Below are 23,166 nucleotides of genomic sequence, written 5' to 3' on the forward strand. Positions count from 1 at the left end.
ACCAGTAGAGTTGACAAGGGGAGCGAGTCGATATGGTATATTTGGACTTCAGCAAGCATTTCAAAGTGTCCCATAAGAGATTGTGCAAGTTTAAAGCACATGGGATTGGGATTGGGGGTGGGGGGGGGGGTGGTATTGAAATAGATAGAAGACTAGTTGGCAGAGAAGAAACAAAGAGTAGGAATAGGCCCTTTTCAAATTGGTAGGCATTAACTAATTGAGTGCCATAGGGATCACTGCTGGGATCCCAGCAATTCACAATATATGTTAATGATTTGGATGAGGGTAGAAAATGGTATCATCTGCAAACTGAGGTGTTACAAATTGGGTGGGAGGGTGAACTGTGATAAGGATGCAGAGATCTTTCAGCATTGTCTGGACAGGTTGAGTGAGTGGGCAAATCAGTGGCAAATAATTGGGATAAATGTGAGGTTATTCTCTTTGGAAGCAAAAGCAAGAAGACAGATTACTACTTGAATGTCTGTAATTTGGGAGAGTGCAGTGTTCAGCAGGACCTGAGTGTCCTTGTGCACTAGTTGCTGAATGTAAGCATGCAGGTGCAGCAGGTGGTGAAGAAGGCAAATGGTATGTTGGTCTTCGTTGTGAAAGGTTTCAAGTACAGGAGTAGGGATGTGCTGTTGCAGTTACACATGGCCTTGGTGAGGCCACACGTAGAATATTGTGTGCAGTTTTCGCCTGCCTTTTCTGAGAAAGGATGCTCTTGCTCTCGAGGCAATGCAGCAAAGATTTACCAAGTTGATTCAGGGAATGGTGGAACTGATGTATGAGAAGAGATTTACTAGATTAGGATTGTTTCCACTGCTTTTTGGATGAATGAGGCGGGGTGGCGGGGGGGGGGGGGGGGGGGGGGAGGAGGAGGAGGATCTCCAAGAAACTTATAAAATTCTAACCCAGCTAGACAGGGTAGATGCAGGGAGGATGTTCTTGATGGTGGGGTTCCCAGAACCAGCGATCACAGTCTGAGGATTTGAGGTAGACCTTTTAGAACAGAAATGAGACATGGGGAGAAAGCAATTGAGTTAGACATTGGCCATGATTGTGATGAATGGCGGAGCAGACTCGAAGGGTCGTATGGCCTCCTCCTGCTCCTACCTGCTACGTTTCTATGGAAGTTTCCTGGTAGAGAATTTACAGCGAAGAAACAAACCTTTCAGCTCATCATTTGTGCTATACATGAGGTGCCTTTTGGCCCTCCTTTTATGTAATCTTTATCACCATATTCATTTCTTTTACCCCTCAGAAAACCTGGCTAGTTTCCCCAGGAATATGCTTTTTAACTACTGCACGGTTTAGGAAATTCTACTTTTAACCACCATGTTTCAGTATTGCAGAATACTTACAACACAGATGACACCATTTTACTCATCAAGTCTGCATTGGCTCCCTCCCAAAATTAATATTTTACTTAGTGCCATTTTCAAACCTTCTCCTCATAACCTTGCACATAACCATGAACCACTTTATTCCGCATGCCAGCCACGTTCCAGACCTTAACCACTCATTAGGGAAGCTGATGGAACATAATAGTTTATTGCGAAGGAATTTTTTTCTTTACTCATTCATGGGATGTGGGTGACACTGACTAGGCCAGCGTTTATTTCCCAGCGGGCCACTAAGAATCAACCATGTTGCTGTTCTCCTGGAATCACATGTTAGCCAGACCAGGTAAGAATAGCAATTGCCTTTCCTAAAGGGCATTAGTGGACCAGATCGGCTTTTCCGACAATCAACAATAGGTTCATGGTCATCGTTAGACTCTTAATTCCAGATATTTATTGAATTCAAATTCCACCATCTTCCGTAGTGGGATTTGGACACTGGTCCCCCCAGTACATTGTCTGGGACTCTGGATTAACTGTCCAGCAATAATACCACTAGGCCTTCACCTCCCCAAGAAAACTGGGCTCATCCGGGATATGAACCCGGGACCCCTCACCTGCCAACACTGCAATACCCTAAAAGTTGTACCCCTAAAGACCATAGTCCTACCAAACCATAAGGCTGCACTGTTATTACTGACTACAACAATAGGTAAGTTATGCTTCAGGTATACAGAGCATTGGCAACACTACATCTGCAATACTGTGCATTTCTGTCAACTTACATAAGGTAAGTGCCATTGGGCTTTAAGCATTTCAAAGGAGAGTACTGGACTAACACCTGAAATGGGGAACTTGTCTTATTGGGAAGGTTTTACTAAGCTCGGTTTGTATTCACTGGAGTTGGGCAAATAAGATGTGCCTTGATTGAAGCATATAGGATGCTAAGAGGCTTTGCACAAAGTCAGAAGTCAGACGCCACCAGGTTATAGTCCAGCAGGTTTATTTGGAATCATACAAGCTTTTGGAGTGTAGTCCCTTCATCAGGTGCAGTGAAAGAGCAGAGCACACAGATCTAGAGTTTATAGGCAGAGACACCAAGGGCAGAGAGATCAAAAGATTGTACAACTGGTGTAGGGAAAGTGTCAGCTGATCAGTTTCTGCAGGTGACCAGGAGTGTTAGATGGTGAGTAAAGCAGCTGAATGACCAATGAAGGGATGACCTGTAATCTGATTAAGTGAGGCAGAGAGATAATTACAAATTAAAAATAAGGTGGTGCTGGAGACAAACTAAATGACTGGAGTCACATGCTGAATTTAAAACTGTACAAACTAATTAAGGTAGAGAAATCATAATTATCAAGATGATGCTGTCGAAACAGGACAGTTAGGAAGATTTTACAGATACAGAACAATATGGTGGTGTCACTTGTAGCGCAATATGAACCCAGGATCACAGTTGAGGCTGACTTCGTGGGTACAGAACTTGGTTACCAGTCTCTGCTCGGCAATTCTGTGTTGTTGTATATGTTGAAGTCCGCCTTAGAGGATGCTTACCTGAAGAGCGGAGGGTGAATGCCCTTGACCGCTGAAGTGTTCCCTGACTGGGAGGGAACATTCCTAACTGGCGATTGTCATGTGGTATCCATTCATCTGTTGTCATAGCATCTGCATGCTTTCACTGATCTAACATGCCTTGGGGCACACCTGTCTCCAGCGTATGAGATGGACAACGTTGGCCGAGTCATAAGATTATCTGCCATGTATGTGGTAGGTGTTGTTCCCACATGTGATGATTGTATCTTCTTTACTGTCCTGTTTGACAGCATCACCTTGATTAATTGTTATGATCTCTCTACCTTAATTCCAGTCATTTAGTTTGTCTCCAGTACCACCTTATTTTTAATTTTTTTGTAATTATCTCTCTGCCTCACTTAATCAGATGGTGGGTGATCCCTTTGCTGGTTATTCACCAGTTGACACTTTACTTGCTGCCTAACACTCCCGGTCACCTGCAAAAACTCGTTATCTGGCATGCCACTCACATCAGTTATATGATCTTTTGATCTCTCTGCCTATAAACTCTGGGTCTGTGCACTCTGCTCTCTCACTCGGGTCTGCTGAAGGGGCTGCACTCTGAAAGCTTGAGAGATTTCAAATAAACTTGTTGGACCATAACCTAGTGTTATGCGACTTCTGACTTTACCCATCCTACTCCAACGCTGGTATCTTCACGTCATAACTTTGTATGCACATTTGGGATGCTAACTATGAAATAGTGTGTTCTTTTATATTAGGAAATATAGGCGGTGACCTGAGTGCCTTCTAGTACAAAATCTGTTCACTTTTTATCTGTTTTCGTTCAAGTGGGTTATGAAATTGCTGCATGACATTTCTGCAAGCACCATGCTTGTAGAATCAAAGCTATATATAGTGTGACGGAACACCAGGTTCAAGTTTCTGCCCGATCAGAACTGCAACAGCTGTGCTTGCGCTTTAGCTGCGGTTTGCTTTACTTGGCGAAATAGAAGTTTTTAAAAAAAGTACCCTGTACCTGTGCATAAAGAATGGTCAGTTGAGTGAGGTAACAAAGGGTGGCTGAAGCAGGGAAATTGCATCCCATTGGTAACTGACGGTTTTACAGAATGCTTTAGACGGATGTTAGAAGAAAGTCTTTGTAGTTGTATTTTATTCAGTTTGCATTTGTCTTCTTACAGGAATTGATGTGCTGAAAGAACTCAGTTACAGAGGGATTCATCTGGGACTATCTGTTCATCCTGCTCATGTTGTGAGTAGTCACAAATATGTTGTCTTTTGCAGCCGTCTGCCAGCCAAAATGTGTCTGTCGGTGATTATTTGTATGACAGTAAGGTTGTGAGATGCAAGTGTTATTATAAACTGTATAATGATTTTGACACAGACCAGATCATCTGAGGGAAAGTCGAGAGACCCTCTAATTGCAAGAGAAATTAGTCACTGTGGCTCAATCATCTAGTTCTTGGCAGTAGGAATTGCAAGATTTGAAGATCTTGACATCGTCTCTCTAATATACGAGATCTGCAACTTCTAAATATACCATTTGACTTCATCATCTAGATTTCTTAACTGTGAGTCAGGCTGAACAATATTAAAAAATCTGTTATAACTTGTTCAGGCAAGGTTTTACACCAAAACAGCTACCTGACAGTCCTGCCAATTTAACTCTACTGAGCATAATGACTTTCATTCAGGTGTCCTGTATGAAAAGCTCAATGAATGCTGGCAGTGCTAAATTTTTGTTTTATCAGATCTGTATTTTCAATCACAAAAGCCTGTGGGTAATCTTGTCTGAAGTGGAGATAATTGACCTTTTATTTGACCCATATGCTTGGTCTAGTACCCACTTTATATTTGATAATTGCCCATCGTAAACCATCTCTGGGAAAAGTCAGCTTCGCTCAACCTCAATTTGGATACCATTAAATAGTTTTTTTCCTTCCCAGCATGCCACTTTGTGATAACAGTCGCTTTCATGGTCTTTGATTTTTCAGTTGATGAGGCTAAAAGGTGGGAATGAATGTTTTCTACAGACCCCCAAATAACAGTAGGGAGATCGAAGAACTCATAGGCCGACAAATTGTTGAAAAGTGCAAACGTAGCAGGGTTGTTGTTATGGGTGACTTCAACTTTCCCAATATAGATTGGAACCTCCTTAGTGCAGATGGTTTGGATGGAGCCGTTTTTGTCAGGTGTGTTCAGGATGTGGACAGGCTGATGAGAGGGGAGGCCATTTTGGATTTGGTGCTTGGCAATGAGCCAGGACAGGTGTCAGATCTCATGGTGGGAGAACACTTTGGCTACAGTGACCACAACAGCCATAGCCATGGAAAGGGAAAGGAGCAGTTACCAGGGGAAGATATTTAACTGGGGAAAAGGAAACTATGACACTATCAGGCAGGAGTTGGGAAGTACAGATTGGGAGCAATTGTTCCACAGCAAACATGCGGAGACTGTTTGTTTAAGGAGCAGTTGTTGCAAGTGATACATAAATTTGTTCCTCTGAGACAGGTAAGAAGGGGTAGGATTAAGGAGCCTTGGATGACGGGAACAGAGGTGCTTCTCGTCAAAAAAAAAAGGCAGCTTACGTAAGGTGGAGAAAGCAAGGGTCTAGCATAGCTTTAGAGGATTACAGGCTTGCTCAGAAGGAGCTCAGAAGTGGACTCAGGAGGGGCACGAAAAAGGCTTGGCAGGAAGGATTAGGGAGATAAGTCCCCAGGGTCAGACCAGATTTATCCTAGGTTGCTCCTGGAAGCGAGAAAGGAGGTTGCTAAGCTGCTGGCGAAGAACTTTGCTTCCTCACTCTCCATGGGAGTCGTACCAGAAGATTGGAGGGAGACAAATGTTGTTCCTCTTTTCAAGAAAGGGAATAAGGAAATCCCTGGAAATTACAGACCAGTCAGTCTTACGTCTGTGCTCAGCAAGGTTTTGGAAAGAATTCTGAGGGATAGTATTTATGACTATTTGGAGAAGCATAGTGTGATTAAAGGGAGTTAACATGGCTTTGTGAGGGGCAGGTCATGCCATACAAATCTTGTTGAGTTCTTTGAGGAGGTTGACGTGGGTCGAGCAGTGGATGTGGTGTACATGGACTTCGGCAAGGCATTTGATAAAGTTCCCCATGGCAGGCTTGCTCATAAAGTCAGGAGGTATGGGACACGGTGATTTGGCTGTCTGGATTCAGAATTCGTTGGCTGACAGGAGGCAGAGTGGTTGCAGATGGTAAGTTTTCTGCCTGGAGGTCAGTGCTAAGTGGTGTCCCGAGGGCTCTGTTCTTGGGCCTCTGCTCTTTGTAGTTTTTATAAATGACTTGGATGAGGAAGTTGAGGGGTGGGTTAGTATGTTTGCTGATGACAAAGGTTGAGGTGCCGTTGATAGTATCGAGGGCTAATGCAGGCTTCAGCAAGACATTGGCAGTATGCAACGCTGGGCTGAGAAATGGCAGATGGAGTTCAACCTGGATAAATGTGAAGTGATGCATTTTGGAAGGTGGAACTTAAATGCTGAATATAGGATTAAAGGCAGGATTCTCAGCAGTGTGGAGGAACAGCGGGCTCTTGGTGTTCAAGTGCATAGCTCCCTCAAAGTTGCCACCCAGGTGGATAAGGTTGTTAAGAAAGCATATAGTGTTTTGGCTTTCATTAACAGGGGGATCGAGTTTAAGAGCCGCGAGGTTATGCTGCAGCTCTACGAAACCCTGGTGAGACCACACTCGGAATATTGTGTCCAGTTCTGGTCGCCCTATTATAGGAAAGATGTGGAGGCTTTGGAGAGGGTGCAAAGGAGGTTTACCAGGATGCTGCCTGGAGTGGAGGTCTTGTCTTACGAGGAGAGGTTGACTGAGCTCGGACTTTTCTGTCTGGAGAGAAGGAGGAAGAGAGGTGACCTGTTCGAGGTGTACTAGGTAATGAGAGGTATGGATAGAGTCGATAGCCAGAGACTTTTCCCAAGGGCAGGTTTGACTGCCACGAGGGGTCATAGTTCTAAGGTGTTAGGAGGAAGGTATAGAGGAGACATCAGAGGGAGGTTCTTCACCCAGAGAGTGTGAGCGCATGGAATAGTTTGCCAGTGGTAGTCGTAGAAGCGGAGTCATTAGTGACATTTAAGCGACTGCTGGACATGCACATGGACAGCAGTGAATTGAGGGGAATGTAGGTTAGGTTATTTTATTTTTGGATTAGGATTATTCCACGGCACAACATCGTGGGCCGAAGTACTGTGCTGTACTTTTCTATGTTCAATGTTCTATGAATCTGAATTTGTCTCCCTCTTGAATATGTGCATTTCACGTCCCACGCTGCACACAAGTCACTCCACTTAGTCAGACAAGCAGAATTACTTTTGACTAATTTGGAGAACTTGCTTGAAAAACCTCTGGTTCCAATCTGTATAGAAAATTGCGCAGTTTGCCAGAGGCTGCAGTACCAAAACTGTGCCATTATTCACAGCTAGTGCTCACTTATCTTGTGTAATTAAAATGTCTTCCACTATCGGGAGCCTGTTTAGCTGATTTTTCTTTGAAGGGCTGCAGTGAATCTACACACTCTACACGATTTGTTTGAGTTGATGGCTACGTAAGACATGTACACCGAGGAACTGAATTTTGTAAATTGCAATTAAACAAGAATTCCTTCAAGCAGGAAACAGCAAAAGTCCACGCAAATCAAGGCTTCTAATGCATGGCAATGCTTTATTTGCTGAAGTTTTACTTGGGAAGCTACAGTATTACATCTTCAAAAACAAATAAAAGAAAAATGTCACCTTGAATTTATGAAGTGGAGAATTATTTATATTCTTAAAATGTTGCCACCACCCAGGTTGATAGAGTGTCACGAAAGTGAGAGTTCTGCAGTCACTGCTGTGTGTAAAGGGGAATTGCGGTGAAACAATTTTTATCGTGTGTAGGAAGAAAAGAATGAGATCCCATCAAGGCCAATCCTCCCTGTCTAGCTTAAATATCGTAACCATCCAAGCAAAGTGTACTCCCTTCTTCATCTTGAACCCAGGGCTCATGTCGTCTTGGACTTTACCCATAGCTGTAGCTTTTCTAGTGAAAACTGGCCCAGCTCCTTGAGTGTATCTCCTAATAAAGAGCTGTAAAGTTTGTTATCTTTCAAGTAGCTCTTATAGATCCTGTATAGGGCCTCAATACACAACCATCTTGAGTTTTCCTTTGAAAGGTACATTTCTGGTTCTGTTGACAGCCTTAGTTATACAACCTACAACGATATAAACTTGTCTATTATTGGCTCTTCGGCATTCGTTATGAACTTTTTTACTTCATGCTTCCCCCACTTCTTGGATTACTCCAGGGACTCAAGCAGCCTTAAATAATCGACACACAGGAGTATAGCACAGGGTAATGAAATGTCATGATGTCAGCCCCAATACCATTCTGTGGAAACTGCAATGTATGCACAACACCACCACCATCACCAATAAAACACAATTTATTCCAGCTCTTTTGAGATAAAGGCTGACTTTCATTTGCATTTCACTTACCTTGCTGCTAACTTTGACTTGTATACAAGGGCATTCAAATCATTTAATAGTTCCTCATTCCACTAGTATTTGGCAAAATTGATGTCTCTGTTGAAATCAAAATACTTTTCCATTTGGATTAATCGAACATGTAAAACCAAGTTCTGTCCATGCTTGATTGTAAATTGTGATTCCACCAGAACAACTTACTGTGTTCCTGAATGTTGTACTAGTTTCAGACTTGTGTATACAGCTCTGTTCCTGTGTCCATATAGTTAATAGTCATGGTGAAAAACTGGACTTCCAATGATTTGAACCCCCTTTAGAATGGGTTATCACATCTACGACTTGAGGCACTCTCCTATTAGCTCCTGTCTCTTCCCAACAAGTCTCAAGATTGTTTCTGACTTCATACACTCTATGTTTACCAATAATCTGTGATGGAGTAATGATAATTGTCCCCCTTGGAAACTGTACTGGCCACGATTGCTCCTTACTGTATTTTCAACTGTTGATTTACATTTGTTATTCTGGGTAAAAATGAAAACTTCTTTTCCTCTTGCCAGTGGCACCCACCTAGATTTAATTTCCCTTCAAAGTCGGACCACAACATGAATGGAGAATCTAAGGTCAATCCTTCCCAAAGGTAAGACCAAAGTGTAGTTTGAAGTTGGTTATCATTTGAAACTGATGCTGATTTATGTGTTGATATTTTAGAGCATCAGTTTTTATCAGACCTTTCCTTTTGAGCATTTTGGGTGTAATGAAGCAAGCTTTGTCATCTATGAACCCCTCCAATCTCATCTGTTTAATTTGGGAGCTCTCATTAAGCAAAAGAATTTGACTTCCGTAGCATTCAAAACCTCATTGCACTTCAAAATCTCATTGCACAACCCTTTGCAAACTTTCTGAAGGATAGTCACTATAAGCAATTTGCAGCAAGTTTCAAAAAGAGCAATGCAATAAATGATGATGAAATAACAAGGTGTAGAGCTGAGCAGGAAAGCTGACGTTTCAGGCCTAGACCCTCCTTCAGAAAATCGTTAAAATGACAAGATAATCTGTTCTGTTGATGTGGGTTGAGTGATTTTTAGTTGCTTCAAAAGGGTTGCCTGTGCTTTTGGCTGTAACAACTCTGAACACTAGTTCCATTCCTAAATTTCCCTGTGCCTGTATCTCTCTCTGCTTCTCTGCCTCTCTCTCTCGCTCTCTCTCTCTTTTTTTTCCCCCTTCCCCCCTCGCACTTTTAAATCTACCTCGTTAACAGGCGTTTTGGCTATCTGTGCTAATATCACTGGTTTATTACACTCCAGGGACACCATTTAGATGCAGGTAATTGTTGATACATATTGGCTGGGATACTCTGAGAGCCCCTTTGGATTAATGCCATGGGGTTCTTTGCTTCCCCATGGGCAGTTTAGACATGCTACATTGGAGTCTCAACCTGATGTTGTTTCAAAGTCTGTAATGACAAGGTGCGACGTCAGTGAATTCGAATAATTCCAGTGTACTGAACCAAGACTGGTGTAAGTGCAGAATAGGCATGGGCTTTCTAAGCCACCTTTGTGCAAAGCTTCAATATCATAGCCTAATGATTATCCACTGACAGGGTTACCTGGAAGCCCAGTGTATAAATATTACATGAATTGACGGCTAGCTGCCTTCTTTATTCTTTCGTGGGATGTGGGTGTAGCTGGCAAAGTCAGCATTTGATAGTCATCCTTAATTGCCTTTGAACTAAGTGGCTTCCTAGGTCATTTCAGAGAGTAATTAAGAGTTTAGTGGAGTAAACCACTGCTCATGACCATAATACATTTCTCTCCAGTAATCTAAATGGCAGAAACGAACAGCTAGGTTCATAAGACAACTGTTTTACTTTTTTTTTGCAGTCGAGAAACTGTGCCAAAAAAGAAAGTAGCTGCAAATCGAGAACCTAATCCTACTCTGCCACAACCAGTGGAAGTCCAGCAGTTGTCCTGACAGCAAACAGATTAGCTGCCACCACAGCTGGATGGTGGAGTACTTCTCATCATCCGAACAACACTTCTGGAAGTGAAGCTTACTGCTAATTGCTGACAGCTTAATCTCTCAGATTCATAAATCTACCTCTGCTGAGGGAGAGGAAGTTGGGGGAGCAGGGTATTGACCATTTGCTGCAAGGAGGCCTTACTGCGGCCTCTGTTCACTAAGTGCAGACTTCCTTGGTCTAAGTTCCCATTGCACACCAGCCATTCATCACGTTGTAAAATGTACACGCTGCATCAAAAGAATCTAAGTCTTACTGAACTGCCAAACTAAAATGTAGAAATTTGACCAGCTGACTGACCCTGTAGCATTTGAGTGATGTTCAAAAATCTAAATTTAACGATCCTCTGGCTGCACAACGCAATTGCTGTCTTTTACAGTGTAGTGAATGGCTAAACTGTTGGCATAAGAAATCCTAATTATATCCTAATTTTGATCTTTTTTTCTTAATTAATTGAGACCTGGTGCACTGTCTTCCTAAATTATTTACTCCTCCATTCTTAACTAATTGCACTGTATTATGTAAATGCTCACTGTGCTGTCCTCATCACTGACAGTGAGTGCCTTGTTAGGTTAGAGTATTGTTCTTTTATAATTAAGTCTTTAAGACCAAAAATAGTCTTGGAGCTGAAATTTGTCTTTAAAATCACCTTAATAGGATATAAACAACTGGATTTTGTATGAGAGTTCAATCCTGAAAAGAAAATATGTAAACCATTTATTAAATCTCTGCAGTATTTCATCTTGACTGCCTTGGTATGTGTGAATCGATTTTTATCAGACCGAGTGTCTGCAGATATGCTGGGTAACTCTTGGTTCTTGTCTAGATAAGGGCCAGTATTTAAGTTTTTTTATGTAACCTGATGCCAGATGTTAAGTATCCAGACCTCTTGGAGGCTATGGTGCAGTTAATGCAAGCAGGCCTTTTAGGTCAGAGTATTTGTGGGTCACTCCTGATCCAGATCTGTGCACTTATGCGAAATATGCATACTGCTGATCCACAGTGCACCTGCAGCATGGAAATGGATGTTTCTCATCTTTCCGCTATAAATTCTGTGAATTCTGACATAGATATCAAGCCTAATTGGTTATTTTGTGAAGATTAGTTTATTTCTGTTTCCCTCCATTCCTTCCTGCCAAGTTTCTAAACACCTACCTGGAATAGTTTTCAGACCTTTGTCAGGAGGTCCAATCACCTGTAGTAGTTCTTACCCCTTATCCCTTGATGCACTTCTTTTCTGCAAGCCCCTGCAGTGTTGCTGACAGTGCTAAGTCACCTTGACTTTCTCTTTGGAGATGAGAGGCGTGGAATTAACATTGAAGCTGTACTGGCCAACCCACCATAATGTATTTGTAGCCATCTGTTACAAGGTTGAAGGTAGAACTCCTTACAAAGAAATACTCTTGTTGATTTGACGTTTCCCAGCAATTTAACTCTATATGTAGAATTGAATGGCAGCTGATGATCAGGTCTTCCCCTAATCCTAAGGTGCCAAGTAATGCAAGTCAGAAGATTGCACATCTGGAAGAAGTCTTTTAGCTTTTTGTTAAACTTTTGGGATATCTGCAAGTACAGCAAATGTCTTCAGTGAATGCTGAAAAGGTAATGAGGGAAACATACTAGTTGATCAAATGTGAATTGCGCAATGAGCCTGATCCTTATGGGGTTGAGGTTTAGTTTTCATGCTTTTGGGTGCAGATTTTTATCACTTCATAGGTGAACGGTTGAGGGCTTCATGTCCATTTTAGGTTTCTCATTTCCTGGTTGTTATTACACTCAGTCAAACAAAAAATGTGGAATCTTCTGTAAGGAGTGCGAAGGAAGCATGTTTAGTCTCTTTGACAAATTTATTGTGTGAGACAAGAGGTTGGGGTTACCTATAAGAATTTTTGCTTGTTCCGCATCATCCTTTAACCCTTTCCTGGCAGAATGAAAAGTAAGCTCATCAGCATTAATTGCTGAAGTTCCTGAATAATGTTAACTTGTGCCAGCATGCCAGCTACTGTTGACATACACATTAATAGGTGGATGACTGTACTGTCTGTTTGAGTCATGCTGGCTCAGCTATGTGCTGGAGTGACCTCTTTCAATATTTCCATAAATGGTGGCTGCTTCCAGTAAATGTAGTAATTGCCATGAGGCTGCTCTCTCTACAGATGATTTCTCTAATAAAAAAATACATACTTTTGAATCAAACAAAAGATCACAACTTTATACTCCTCAAGCTACCTTCCACTGTAGACCTTGGCCGTGCAATGCAAGTCAAAAGAAAATAGTTTATTTAAATGATCTTGTGCATTCACTAGTTTTGACATGTTTACAAGTTTGCTGTGAATTAGGAATGAAAAAAGTACTGATTATCTGTGAAATAACAATTGTAAGGTGATATCTGCTTTGTGGGATTTCTGTTGCGCTTTAGTTTAATGATGGTAAGCCCATTGTTGCAAGAACAATTAATGTTCTGCTTCTACTTTCTCCCTCTTTCCCCATTTAAGGTAATGGACAAAATTTCATTGTGGGAATAATTCAAATAAATTGTTTTTAAGAAACATTTGTGTGTGTTAAATGATGATACTAAAGCAACAGTGAAAATGTTGCATTTGCTTTAAATCTAGCAATCTAAATAATGTTAACTGAATCCATGTCCACTTTTTATATGTGTGACTGCTTTAAATTGTATGTGGCCTAACTGTCCAGCATCTATCTACTCCAAAATAGTAAGGGATTATGTAAGAAATCCTACAAGGGGTTGGGTATCACCAAATTTAACCCCTTTTGTATACAGAATTGTTTACAGGAGTGGCAGCGTGTATAAATTCTGGGAGTTATTCAGTCTGTTTTTTCCACCATGGCTTTTGTTTCTACACCACACACTCTGCTGCAGGAATGACTCTGGCGCAGGTGGAAATTTTCTGCCACAGCAGGCTGTGTTCTGGGGAAGAACAAAGACAATGTGATACATGTTTACCGAGAAGCAAGTTTATAATCATTCAAACTCTGTTCTGTCATGAACAGACTTTTTAATAAGTTAATTACTAATTGAAAAGTATTTTGTGTATTCTGGCACTTGTCTGCTGTCTTTGCTTACCTATTTCTTGAAGTATCCGAGGGTCTGATCAAGATTGGTTTCTAACAGTACAGAAGCTGTTGAGAGACTGCAGTTTTGAGCTGAGCAATAATTTAAGAATCCTAATAAATATATCTTGGAGCTAATGCTTTTTTGAAGACTTGTCTTTTGTTCATTTCCTTATTGTTGCCAATACAATTCCATTGATTTGTTCTCTCTAGCAAACGCTCATGAAATGTGTACTAGGTGACAAGTGAGTTAGCTTTGATTTGTGATGGAGATGACACAGGCATAACATCCAGGTCTTGAATAAATTCAGAGATCAAAAGATATTGATAATCTGGAGTGGGCAGGCTGAAAATCAACAATTATAGATAACTGAACAACATGGAAAAAGAAACAAAGTGAATAATAGGAAGCAGTGCTGAAAGAAGCCATCAGAGTCCTCACCAAACCTCTGGAGTGTATCCCACCCTGAGCTTCTAACCCTACTCTTTTTAAATAACTGCCTAACCCATTCAATCTGCAGACGCCTGGAGACTGAGGCAGTTTTAGCATAGCTAATCCACCTAACCTGTACATCTTTGGACATGGGAAGAAACTAGACCGAATCCACACTGACATGGGGAGAGCATGCAAACTCTACACAGTTGCCCAAGGGTGGAATCGAACCTGGGTGTCTCACACTGCAGCAGCTATGACCCTCCTGGACAACTCTTGCGGTTGCAGTAATCTGCCCAATGCCATTTTAACCATCTCTTAGATCATTCTTCAACCTCAGCTTGAGTTTGTGCAAACCAACCATCTCAGATTCAAAACGAATCTGTTCTGTACATCCAAGTTCAAAACATCTGAATGCAGTATTCCAAAAGGGATCTTACCAAGGGCTTTGTAAGTCTGAACATCAATTCCTCCCTTTACATTTAAGCCTCCTCACAATGAAGACTAATATTCCTTTAGCTGTTTTGACACTCCTGCTTTTAAAAAGTTGAGGATCGAGTACAGATTCCTTGAAATTTCAGTGGTATGTTCTACGCTCAGCCATCTTCAGCTGCTTTTATCCAACAGGTCAAAGTGGAGATATTCACTGCATGATTTACATTGCCTTGGGTACTGAAATAGTCTGTCTGTTTGCAATATTCAGGCTTGGGCCGATAAGTGGCATGTGATGTCATGCTATCTCGCTTCATTAGGCAAGCCTTTCATCTCTGGAATCGCTCTAGTGAACCTCCTCTGAACTGCCTCCATGAGATGAATTACTAATTCATCTACTCTTTGTAGTTTTTGATTGCGAGAAGAGTGATATACAACTGGTGGGGGTGAGTTCTGTCTTGCTCACATGGCGTCATACAGAATGGAAACAGACCCTTCTGTCAAACTAATCCAGGTCAGACAAATTTCCAAAAGTAAATTAGTCCCACCTAAGGCCTTGAATGTACGTTGGAGCAGAAAAATCAGCATTTCTTTTTCATAATGCATCCCAAAAAAAATGGAAGTTCTCAATGGTACAGCACCCTATTAGCACCGGTCTGGAATACCAAGCTGGATACTATGGAGGTTGAGTCAAGAAAACTCTTCTGATTGAAAGATTTATTACTTTAGTTTACAAAAAAAAAATTTGGGTTGTCACAGTTCAAAAATGTCTGCTGCAACAAATTGCAAAGGTTTGTTTTCAAGCCTGCATGCAAGAATAACATTGCAATGAACTGCAAGTTGCAAGGTGTTTTTATATATAGCTGGAGCAATGGTAGGAGTGGGGGAAGTGGCAGTGGGGAGGAGAATGTGCTAAATATAATGGTACTGGCCTGGGAGCTATGCAGAACATGTTGATGAATGGTAACTAGCTGTACTTTGTATCAGTATCCCATCTACAGAACTGCACAGTGTCAGAACACTGCAATGATATTGATCAATTCACATCCATCTGTCGTCAGTCCAATTGATTTGAGTGATTATACAACCAAGACAGCTTTCTCCAATATCCAACGAGAACACCTTATGTAACAACCTACGTTTAGAAAAGAACCTTTCACATAGTGGAAACGTCCTCAGACATCTCACAGGAGTGTCATGAACAGCAACACTTTGTTATAAAGTTTTCTTTTAAACTCATTCACTGGGTGAGGGCATCACTGGCTAGGCAGCATTTATTGTCCATTCAGAGGGCACTTCAAAGTCAACCACGTTGTCGCACGTAGGCCAGACCAGGTAAAGACAGCAGTTTCCTTCCCTAAAGGGCATGAGTGAACCAGATGGGTTTTTCCTTCTCCCCCCTCCCCCCTCCCCAACAATTAACAATGGATTCACAGTCATCATTAGATTCCTAGTTCCAGATATTTATTGAATTCAAATTCCACCATCTGCAGTGGCAGGATTCAAACCCAGGTCGCCAGAACATTAGCCGGGTCTCTGGATTAACAGTCCAGTGATAGTACCACTAGCCTATCGCCTCTCCTGAAGAGAAGGAAATCTGAGTTCATCTGGGATATGAACCCAAGACCTCTCACCTATCAAAACTTAAATAATTCTGAAGCAAGTTGCATTTTGTCAAAATCTTTCAATTTACACTCATTAGTATTCTTAAGAATTATCCTAATGTAGACACAAATATGGAGATATATGTATATACTATATGACAAGAGCATGCTGACTGGTTGACAAATGGACTCCAACTGGTAGATGTAATGTCATGGAGAATACAGCAGTTTAAATCATAAGAAGTAGGCCCTCCAGTTTAGTCTACAGTTAAATAAAATCATGACCCGATAACCCACATCGCCACTTTCTTCATAGCCCCGATTCGCTTAATGATTAAAAACCCCTCTATCTCAGCCTTGAATATACTTAATGACTTCTTTACGCAGAGAGTTGTGAGAGCATGGAATGCGTTGCCAGCAGCAGTTGTGGAAGCAAGGTCATTGGGGTCATTGAAGAGACTGCTGGACATGTATATGGTCACAGAAATTTGAGGGTGCATACATGAGGATCAATGGTCGGCACAACATTGTGGGCTGAAGGGCCTGTTCTGTGCTGTACTGTTCTATGTTCTATGTTCTATGACCCAACCTCAACAGTCTCTGTGATAAAGAATTCCAATGATTCATTCTTCTCAGAAGAAATTCCTCCTCATCTCTGCCTTAGATGGGTGAGCCTTCACTCTGAGATTATTCTGGTGTTAGATTCTCCTGCAAGGAGAGACAACCTCTCTGCATCTACCTTGTCAAGTCCCTTAAGAATTTTAGTATGGTTTCAGTAAGATCACCTCTCATTCTTCCAAACTCCAATGAGTACAGGCCCGACCTCCTCAACCTCTTCTCGTAAGACAGTCTCTACACCCGTGCTCAACTGAGTGAACATTCTCTGGATTGTCTCCAATGCCAGTATATCTTTCGTTAAACAGGGGGCCCACAGCTGCTCACATTGTTCCATCTGTTGTTTAACCAATGCCTTGCATAGTTTTGTGCAAACCTCCATTTTTACACTCCACTCTTTTTGAAATAAAAGTCAGCATTCCCTTGCCTCACAAAAACCACATGAGCTGCTGATGCTGTAAATCAGAAACAAAAGCAGAAATTGCTAGAAAACTTAGCAGGTCTAGAAGAATCTGTGAAGAGAAATCAAAGGTAACATTTCAGGTTGAATGACCCTCGAAACATCAGCTGTGATTTATCTCCACAGAAACTGTCAGACCTGCTGAGCTTTTCCAGCAATTTCTGGCTTTGATTCCATTTTCCTTCCTTCTTACCTGTTGAATTTGCATGTTTATTTTTCAATATTCACAGATGAGGGCTCCAAATCTCTCTGACTCATAGCTTCCAGCAGTCTTTCTCCATTTAAATAATATTCCTACCCTTTATTCTTCCTGCCAGAGTGCATAACCTCACAATTACCCATATTATATTCTATCTGCCAAGTTTCTGTCCACTCGCTTAATCTGCCTCTATCCCCCTGAAAATTCCATTTTACCCACCTACTTTTCTGTCATCTGCAAACAAGGCTATAGCGTATTCACTTCCCTCATCTGAGTCATTACTATGTTAGACATGTAAACAGTTAGAATATGACTAATAGTTAACAGCCAAGATTACAAATTGTCCTGATGAGGACAAGACAATAAGCCTCAACAGCATGTATTTTTTTTTAGCAATACCCAAGAGTCTTTGAAAGTAGGAAGCAAATTAGAGATGTAGGGATTCATAAGGAGCAAATTCTAGTGTTGGGCCTGGGCTTCCAGGAAGACAAGGTAATTGACAGTGAGTGTTTATAATTAGGAATGTACAAGAGGTTAGCATTAAAGGAATATAGAGTCATTGAATCATTCACCATTGAAATTGACCCTTTGGTGCAAGCAATCTGTGCCAAAAATAATCCCAAACTAAACTAATTCCACCTGCCTGCTCCTGGCCCATATCCCTCCAAAACCTTTACTATTCATCTACTTATGTAAGTGCCTTTGGAATGTTGTAACTGCACGCATATCCACCACTTCCTTGAAGTTCATTCCACATACGAACCTATGTATAAAACATATACCCCCTTATCTTTTTTAAATCTTGTCTCCTCTCACGATAAAAGTATTCTTGAAATCCCCCACCATAGAGAAAAGACAAGTACCATTAACAAATCTACACCCTCATGATTTTGTAAACTTCAGTAAGGTCACCTCTTAACCTCCTGCGCTCCAGTGAGAAAGGTCCCAGCCTACCCAGCCTCTCCTTATAACCCAAACCCTCCATTCCAGGCAACATCCTGGTAAATCTCTTCTGAATTCTCCCCAGCTTAATAACATCCCTCCTATGGACAAGATGGGCTGATTGGCTGTATTGTTTCATTTCTATGGATCTATATATTTTGGATAGTTGTAAGATATCACAGAGTGATAAGGTCATGAAAGGATTTAAAAACAAGGATGAGAATTTTAAAATAAAGATACAGCTTGTCTGGGAGTCAAAATAAGTCAGCGAAAGCTCATGTTTTCAAATAAACCTGTTAGACTATAACCTGGTGTCATGTGATTTTTGACCTTGTCCACCCCAGCCCAACACCAGCACCTTCACATCGTCTCCGCTTTAACAACATTCTTGCGATAGAAGGGTAACCAGATTTGTAGGCAGTTATTCTAAAAGAGGCCTCACCAATGTCCTGTACAGCCACAACATGACATCCTAAATCCTGTAGTCAATGTTCTGACCAATGAATATCCCTGTTGAGTCATATTGAAGTACTGACACATAGACATGTGCAGCACAGAAGGTGGTCATTTGACCCATCATGTCTGCAGTGGGGAACAAAGATCTGACTGTACTAATCTCATATTCCAGCATTAGGCACATAGCCCTGGAAGCTATGACAATGCAAGCGAATACCTAAATACTGTTTACGTATTGCAAAATTCCCACCACTCTCTGCATGAAAATGTTTCTCCTCAATTCTCTTCTTAAATTCCTTTGTTTTCTAATCAATCTGTTCAGAGACACACAGACACAGCCTCTGATAATCCAGGGAAAATGGTCCCAGCCTATTCAGCCTCTCTCTCTATAGATCAAGCCCTCCAGTAGTAGTAATATGCTCGTAAATCAGACTGGCCATGATCATATAGAATGGCATAGTGGTATTGAAGGGCTGAGTGGACTGCTCTTGTCACTTGTTTGGATGTTCATAAACACCCTCATGGTCTCCATGAGAAATTGGCAGACCTTGTTTTTTGTTTCCTTATTCATTAATGGGATGAGGACATCGCTGGCGAGGCAGCATTTGTCCATCCCAGAGGGCAGTTACAAGTCAACTCCCTTGTCTGTGGGTCTGGAGTCACATGTAGGCCAGGCCAGGTAAGGATGACAGTTCCCTGCCCTAAAGGACATTAGTGAATCAGATGGGTTTTTCCAACAATCGGCAATGGATCCATGATCATCATTAGACTCTTAATTCCAGGTATTTATTGAATTCAAATTCCACCATCTGGTGTGGTGGGATTTGAACCCTGGTCCCCAGAATGTTTCGGTCTCTGGATTAACAGCGCAGCGATAATACCACTAGGCCATCGCCTCCCTGTAAACTATAACCCATAAGAGGAAACATCCTGTCCACAACCACCCTGTCAGAGCCCCTCAGGATCTTCTATGTTTCACTAGCTGTGTCTGATATATGACCGGTGTGGAATAGCTACAGATAACATACCCATCATTCTTCAGTTCCTCTATTAAAGTGATCATGGATCGTACTGCCCTAAAGAAAACCACTCTGGATACCCTGCACTGAAGGTGTGTGTAGAGTTTTGGCCTTGAGATTGTTGCAGCTAGTTTACACCAATGGTTCTTCATGTCTGGAAGCATCTTAATCCATGAAGGTTCAAGGTGTTAAAACATGTGACTGATTGTCCATATTTTACTGTTATTGTGACTGGTGTGGGAGAAATCTGACCAAACACCAAGTTGGGAAGACTGTGAGATTCGATCCTTCACTTTCGCCTGGTCAAAATCCTGGAATTCCCTCCCTAATGGCATTGCGGGTCAACCCACAGCACATGGACTACAGCAGTTCACGCAGGAATCTCACCAGCACCTTCTCAAGGGCAACTAGGGATGGGCAATAAAAGCAGCACCTGCATCCCATGAGTGAATTAAAAAAGCCGCTGAGTTTCTCCAGCAGTTCTTATTTTGGTTATTGTCCTCTTTAGTCAATATGCTAGGTTTTCTGTTCCTATGTTTGTCTCTCTTGATATCATATCTTCCTATCCTGTTTATATCCGTACCTTGAAGACTCTCTCTCCACAGATGCTGTCAGACTCGCTGAGTTTCTCCAGCAATTTCACCTTCTCTACACAGATGGATATATTGAAAAGTGAATAGATTTAAAAAACAAAACTTTCTGGCATCAAAAATTATCAGTCTTTATGGGGATCCTAATGGTACACACTGTTCCATGTATAAACCATCGGAATACCTCAAATAAGTCTGTAATTCACTCACTTTAATGACCTTTTATGTGCCTTAATGACTGCTGTCCAGTGGCTCTGACATCCATCGTTAAGAAGTTCTTCCAGATGTTAGTAATGGCCCACATCAACCCTACCCTCCCAGATTGCTTTGATTTGCTGCAATTTGCCTACCGTCAGAATAGATCCACAGCCTATACCATCTCCCTGACCCTGTACTCATCCCTGGAATTTCTGGATAACAAGGACATCAATGCTAGACTCCTATCTATTGTGTTTAGCTCTGCCTTCAACACCATAATTCCAAACAAACTCATTGCCAAACTTGGAGACCCAGGACTCTGCTTCCCCTCCCTGCAACTGGATCTGCGGCTTCCTGACCCACAGACCACAGTCAGTAAGGTTAGACAACCACACCTCCCCCACAATAATCCTCAACCCCACACCCCACAAGGCTGCATACTCAGCCCCCTGCTATACTCCTTATACACTCACAACTGTGTGGCCAGATTCAGCTGTAGCTCCATTTATAAGTTTGCTGATGACACCAACATAGTGGGTTGGATCTCAAGCAGTGACAAGACAGAATACAGGAAAGAGATAGACAGCTTAGTGGCATTGTGTAAAGACAGTAATCTCTTCCTCCATGTCAGCAAAACAAAGAAGGAGGTCATCTACATCAGGAAGTGGAGTGGAGGGCACACCCCTGTCTGCATCAATGGTGCTGAGGTGGAGATGGTCAAGAGCGTCACATTTCTAGGAGTAAACATCACCAACAATCTGCCCTGGTCTATTCATGTCGACACAAGGGTCAAGAAAGCACACCAACACCTCAACTTCCTTAGGAGGCGAAGGAAATTTGACGTGCCTGCAATAACTCTTACAAATTTTTATAAATGCATAGAACCCCTACACTGCAGAAGCAGGCTATTCAGCCCATTAAACCCATACTGATCCTCTGAAGAGCACCCCACCCAGACTCAACCCCCTACCGTATCTCTGTGACCCTACATTTCCCATGGTTGACCCACCTCGTCAACACATCCCTGGACACTATGGACAATTTCCCATGGCCAACTCCCACCACCCCATGACAACGCCCCCCCCCCCACCAACAACCTGCACGTCTCTGGGCTGTGAGTGGAAATGGGAGCACCTTGTAGAAACCCATACAGACAGAGGGAGAATGTACAAACTCTACCCACGCAGTCAGTCAAGGGTGGAATCAAACCCGGGTCTCTTAGGCTGTGAGGTAGCAGTGCTAACCACAGAGCCACTGTGCACCATAGAAAGCATCCCTTCCAGATGCATCACAGCTTGTTATAGCACCTGATCTGCCAGAAGCTCCACAATCTACAGAGAGTTGGGTGAACACAGCCCAGTGTATCATAAAAACCAGCCTTCCATTCCTGACTCCATCTACACTTCGCACTGCCTCGGGAAAGCAACCAACATCAGTAAAGATCCCTCCCACCCTGGTTGTACTGTCGTCCACCCTCTTCCATCGGGTACAAGATACATAAGACTGAAAACACATACCAACAGATTCAAGAACAGCTTCTTCCCCGCTGTTGTTAGACTTATGAACGAACCTCTCGTATATAAGAGTTCATCTTTCTCTGCACTTTCTCTGTAGCTGTAACACTATATACTGCAGTCTGTTCTATCCCCCTTATTTAAGATATGATTTGTCTAGATAGCACACAAAACAAAACATTTCACTGTATCTTGTTTCTGTGTGACAATAATAAATAGAATCAAATCATTATTTGACAATTAAACTATCTTCTTAACTCTGCAATTAGATATTCCAGCCTGCAAATTGCTCCCATGTATCCATTATGCACCATCTGAGTTTCTCAGTTATTGGGACATCCTATAAACTCAAATGGCTCGCTGTGGCCTGCGAGTTGAGCACGAGTCATCAGTGATTGAGTGGCGCGCGGCTGACTACGCAGGGGAGCTCTGGTATGTATACAGTGAGCTGCAGGCAACCCTGTCCCAGTAAGGAAAGCTCCCAAACAAGTCTGCTTAGCAAGTGTGACAAAATTAGGCAATGAAGCAAGCTGTTTGCATTCCAGCTCAGGAATGAAAGCCTGGTAGTACATTGAAGTTTAAACTCTAACACTACCAAGCAAGCCAGGGACAGAATGCAAGAAACTAGTGAGGAACCAATAGAACAGGTACCAGTATTGTACAATGAAGAGTTAGTGCTAGCAGTGCCTTGTCATTTTGCCCTCAGAGGTATTGTATTTAACTTTCTGTGCAGCACTTTCTGTTGTTTTCCCTTGCTTGCTCTCTCTCTCTCTCCCTCGTGCAGGCTGCTGGTCTTTTTTTAAAATCTGATTTGCACTTGTCACTTTTCTTTCTATCTCTCTCTGTCTCTCATTGTCCCTGACTTTATTTGCAACACAATTCAACACTCCCATTTCTTTTGCTCAGTTTCTTTCTTTCTCTCTCTCAGCTTCCCCGCAGTTGGACTGTGTCTAATATTTTTTCCCAAGGGGCAGATCAAATCTGAGTGCTCGTTTTAAAGCCAATGATTTTCATGAGGTGAGGTCAGTAATGTAACTGGGCCTATGGACGTTACAGCAGAGTCAGGAGTAACTGAGCAACGTAGGCTGTGTGTTACCCCTCGTGCACCTGTCACCTCAAATACAAATTGTTCCATCTCTTTCTCCACACATTACCTGTAACTCGGAAATTTTCCATGACACTTTCCCTCCCTCCCCGCCACATTTGTGCACACATGCAGCCTTCATTCTTCCTTATCTCCAAATAG

General features: G+C 42.1%; 2 protein-coding genes across 6 annotated transcripts in view; both read left to right on the forward strand.

The window, feature by feature from the left end:
- ttll4 (tubulin tyrosine ligase-like family, member 4) overlaps positions 1 to 13,586 on the forward strand; it is a 92,732-nt gene extending 79,146 nt beyond the window's left edge. For 3 of the 4 annotated variants that reach the window (XM_048534664.2, XM_048534665.2, XM_048534666.2), the window contains 3 exons: positions 4,058 to 4,128; positions 8,924 to 9,003; positions 10,247 to 13,586. In XM_048534664.2, the coding sequence (XP_048390621.1) occupies positions 4,058 to 4,128; positions 8,924 to 9,003; positions 10,247 to 10,337 (242 nt within the window). In that variant the 3' untranslated portion in view covers positions 10,338 to 13,586. Of the gene's footprint in view, positions 1 to 4,057; positions 4,129 to 8,923; positions 9,004 to 10,246 lie in introns of those variants that run through there. The other variant, XR_007247943.1, reaches the window with a different exon arrangement.
- Positions 13,587 to 22,470: 8,884 nt separating this feature from the next.
- LOC125454117 (5'-AMP-activated protein kinase subunit gamma-1-like) overlaps positions 22,471 to 23,166 on the forward strand; it is a 39,299-nt gene continuing 38,603 nt past the window's right edge. For both annotated transcript variants that reach the window (XM_048534496.2, XM_048534495.2), the window contains exon 1: positions 22,471 to 22,567. In XM_048534496.2, coding sequence (XP_048390453.1) covers positions 22,535 to 22,567 — 33 coding nt within the window. In that variant the 5' untranslated portion in view covers positions 22,471 to 22,534. The remainder of the gene's footprint in view (positions 22,568 to 23,166) is intronic.

Source organism: Stegostoma tigrinum, chromosome 7 (assembly GCF_030684315.1).
Source record: "Stegostoma tigrinum isolate sSteTig4 chromosome 7, sSteTig4.hap1, whole genome shotgun sequence".
In the NCBI taxonomy this organism is placed as follows: Eukaryota; Metazoa; Chordata; class Chondrichthyes; order Orectolobiformes; family Stegostomatidae; genus Stegostoma; species Stegostoma tigrinum.